At 38.0% G+C, this 3,443-nt stretch overlaps 1 protein-coding gene across 1 annotated transcript; it reads left to right on the top strand.

Moving 5' to 3' along the window:
- Window positions 1–361: 361 nt before the first annotated feature.
- Window positions 362–2,090, top strand: LOC142198557 (galactose-3-O-sulfotransferase 2-like). The gene is made up of 2 exons (XM_075269590.1): window positions 362–538; window positions 1,305–2,090. The coding sequence occupies exons 1-2, from the start codon at window positions 362–364 to the stop codon at window positions 2,088–2,090; spliced, it is 963 nt and encodes a 320-aa protein (XP_075125691.1).
- The last annotated feature ends 1,353 nt before the right edge of the window (window positions 2,091–3,443 follow it).

Raw genomic sequence — 3,443 nt, 5'->3', positions numbered from 1 at the left:
CATGATTTAAATGGACATCATATGTCAGCTGGAACAGCATGTGTGAATAAGTTCTTAGGTGTGTGGTGGCAGCTTACCCTTCTACTCCATTCAGAATCCTGCCACATTTTCATTAGCTAAGTTGCCCCAATGTACTTGAGAATGTTGTGTATAATTTTAATAAATATTTTCTTCTTAATACAGATTTACTGAAGATGATATTCCTGCTTTATCACAGTTGGTAAGAAAACTCAATATGCAGCAGCCGAAAACAGATGGAAGCGAGATAACATCAAAAACTAAAGAAAACAAATGGCGCTCTTATAAGCCTCGTACTAACATCTTCTTCCTGAAAACACACAAAACAGCCAGCAGTACCATAATGAATATCCTGTTCCGCTACGGAGAATCTCATAACCTGACGTTTGCTTTTCCCACCATAAAATTCCATTATGACTACCCAAATTTTTTTTCAACGTTGAATGTTTCTGGCTTTTCTACCGAAAAAGAGCAGAACTACAATATCATGTGCCACCACATGCGCTTCCATCTGCCAGAGGTATGTACCTTTATTGGATTTATCATATCACTTATGAGTCTCAGACTTTTTTTTTACATAAACTGGTTCAAAATTATATAGGAAAAGCATTCTAATAAAAAATGAATTGTAAAAAACTAACAAACTAACTTGAAGCTCATGAATCCTAATGTGATTTCTGTACCAGGACACCCTTTTACCATATGCTATCTATAATACTGATGTCTTCTTATATTGCAGAGAGGGTTTTGGGCCCACGTAGACTCCAGGGCCCGATAGTCACTGCTGTGATTAATCAACTTAATAACATAGTTTTATGTGAAAAATCCATCACTTATCAGGAATCCTTGCTTATCTTTTAAAAAAGACTTGGGAGCAGTTGTTAACCCTTTAAGACACACCTATACCAGGGCAACATGGTAGCTCAGTGGTTAGCACTGCAGCCTTGCAACACTGGGGTCCTGGGCTTGAATCCTGCCAGGAACGACATCCGCAAGGAGTTTGTATGTTCTCCCCATGTTTGTGTGGATTTCTTCCCTTTCTACAAAGACATACTGATAGGGAAAAAAATGTATATTGTGATCCCTATATGGGTTTACAATCTACATTAAAAAGACACACCTATACCAAAGCATTGTATATGTAAAAAAGTGTACATTTATTGTACCAGAAATATAGACCAATACATATATATGGATACAATTGTTAATATTAATATACATTATATATTTATTTTTTAATTGGTTTATTGTCATAAGAGGTAAAATAATGTCTTTTTCGTTTACAGGTGCAAAAGATCATGCCCAGTGATACATTTTACTTCACCATCTTGAGAAATCCAGTCACCCTTATGGAATCTTCCTTTGCCTACTACAGGGACTCGTCTTCCTTCATTAGAGCTAGAAATATAGAAACCTTTTTAAGCAACCCCAACAGATATTATCAAAATATGAGCTATGATAGCGCTTTTGCTAAAAATCTCATGACTTTTGATCTTGGTTTCAACCACAATGGACCTGAGTCAGAAGAGCAATTTAAGCTGCTTTGCCAATCAGTAGACGCGATGTTTGATCTGGTCTTGATAGCAGAATACTTTGATGAGTCCTTGGTGCTCCTTAAAGATGCCCTCTGCTGGACTTTAGATGACGTCTTATCAATCCCACTTAATACCAGAAGTGACAGGAGTAGACATGTTCTTTCTGCTCAGACTGAAGAGAAGATAAAAAGTTGGAACCAGCTGGACTGGCAGCTGTATATGTACTTCAAGAATTCATTTTGGAATCGTGTAGAGAGGTTTGGGAAGGAACGTATGGAGAAAGAAGTGGAGGAACTAAGAAGAAGGAGAGCACAGGTTTCTGAGAAATGTCTGGATAACCAAGTGGAGCCATATCAACTAAGAGATAAATCCATGGTTCCATATCAGCCTTTTGCAGCTAGAATTCTTGGGTACAACCTGAAACCGGGGCTAAGAAGAGAAGAACAACAACTGTGTCACAGGCTGGTCCTTCCAGAACTCCAGTATAGTGAACTATTGTGGACCAAACATTACAAAACTGGGGAGGTATCACCTTAAAAGACATTGTAATGGATTTAAGGACTGAAGCATTTCATACAACTATTATCATTGGTGGATGTAAGAGAGACATTATGGGGAATGTCTTGTACTGAGCTCAAGACCAAGGGCCCCAAACACTGTCCTTGTATGAGGGTCCTCTGCAATCCATGTCTTCTACTGTGGATGGATATAGGTACGATGGAAATTACAAATTATATCTAATTGAGGACTTATCTACTGAGTCATTTTATGAGAAATATATTAGCCTTCAGCCAATAAGATGAGTAAATACATATGGCTTAGTTTAGGACATTTCTGGCTATGTAGTTGCTTTGTCACCGTCTGCATTGGAACTTCATTGATAGCAAACAATACAGTGATGAATTGCCCCAAAGTCCTTAAAATGAGTGCAACAAACAATAAGCCTTTCTATTATGGATGGCAGAAACCAGCACCATAATGTGTGGCCATTTTATTCTTTGCTGTGGACCTACTATGCTCTTATGCCTTATGGCTAAAAATAAGAAATTCAGTTTAGAATTGAGAAAAACTTGGAAGATTAAAGGGGTTGTCCAGGACTTCATAATTGATGACCTATCCTTGGGATAGGTTATTAATATTTCTATTAATTTAATTCTGTTACTTTTCTATTAAAATATGGCTGGACCATTGTAGCAAACAAGCTCTCTGACCTCTTGTGTCCCCCTACCTCCTCATAGATTGTAAGCTCTTGTGAGCACGGCCCTCACTCCTACTGTTTGATATGTTTATTTCTTTGTCACATTGTAATGTTTCATATTGTCTGATCCTGTGTCTTCTGATTTGTAAAGTGCTATGGAATATGTTGGTGCTATATAAATAAAGATTATTATTATTATTATTATTATTATCATTATTATTATTACTACTATTGGTGTTGTTGTTTTTATTATTATTAATATCAGATTGGGGGGGTATGTCTGTGTGAGTTCATCCTCATCCTCAGTGTCTGTCCTGTCTCACCTACAGGCCCCCAGGACACTTGGTACATATTATTAAATACACCACACTAGGTGTGCTGCAGGTGAAGTTACCTGGGATCTTGTAGTTTTGATCAGAATTCGGGATCTTTATTTTATCCGTAGTTAGTATGTGGGGGTAGGTTTTGCACCTTTTCTGTCCGCATGGAAATGTTCCTGTGTTAGTTGGAGGTGACAGTGAGCTGCTAATAACCATATTCCTGAGGTTTGGTGGCTGTCTGTAGCACAGGAGAGGGGGGTCTGGAAATATGGATTTTAGATGGTTGTCTTTTTGTAGTGGTGGATGTAGTTTGCGTGTAATTCCTCTCAGCGTCTCCAGGTGGGGGTTATATGTGACACATCAATATGTAGG

The sequence above is a fragment of the Leptodactylus fuscus genome, chromosome 3, assembly GCF_031893055.1.
Source record: "Leptodactylus fuscus isolate aLepFus1 chromosome 3, aLepFus1.hap2, whole genome shotgun sequence".
In the NCBI taxonomy this organism is placed as follows: domain Eukaryota; kingdom Metazoa; phylum Chordata; class Amphibia; order Anura; family Leptodactylidae; genus Leptodactylus; species Leptodactylus fuscus.
Note: the sequence above shows the minus strand (reverse complement) of the source record. Positions and strands in the feature narration are given on the sequence as shown.

Coding starts and splice junctions, on each gene's coding strand:
- LOC142198557 (XM_075269590.1), top strand. CDS start 362: ATGAATATCCTGTTCCGCTACGGAGAATCTCATAACCTGACGTTTGCT. Junction 539..1,304: donor TGCGCTTCCATCTGCCAGAG/GTATGTACCTTT, acceptor TTTCGTTTACAG/GTGCAAAAGATCATGCCCAG.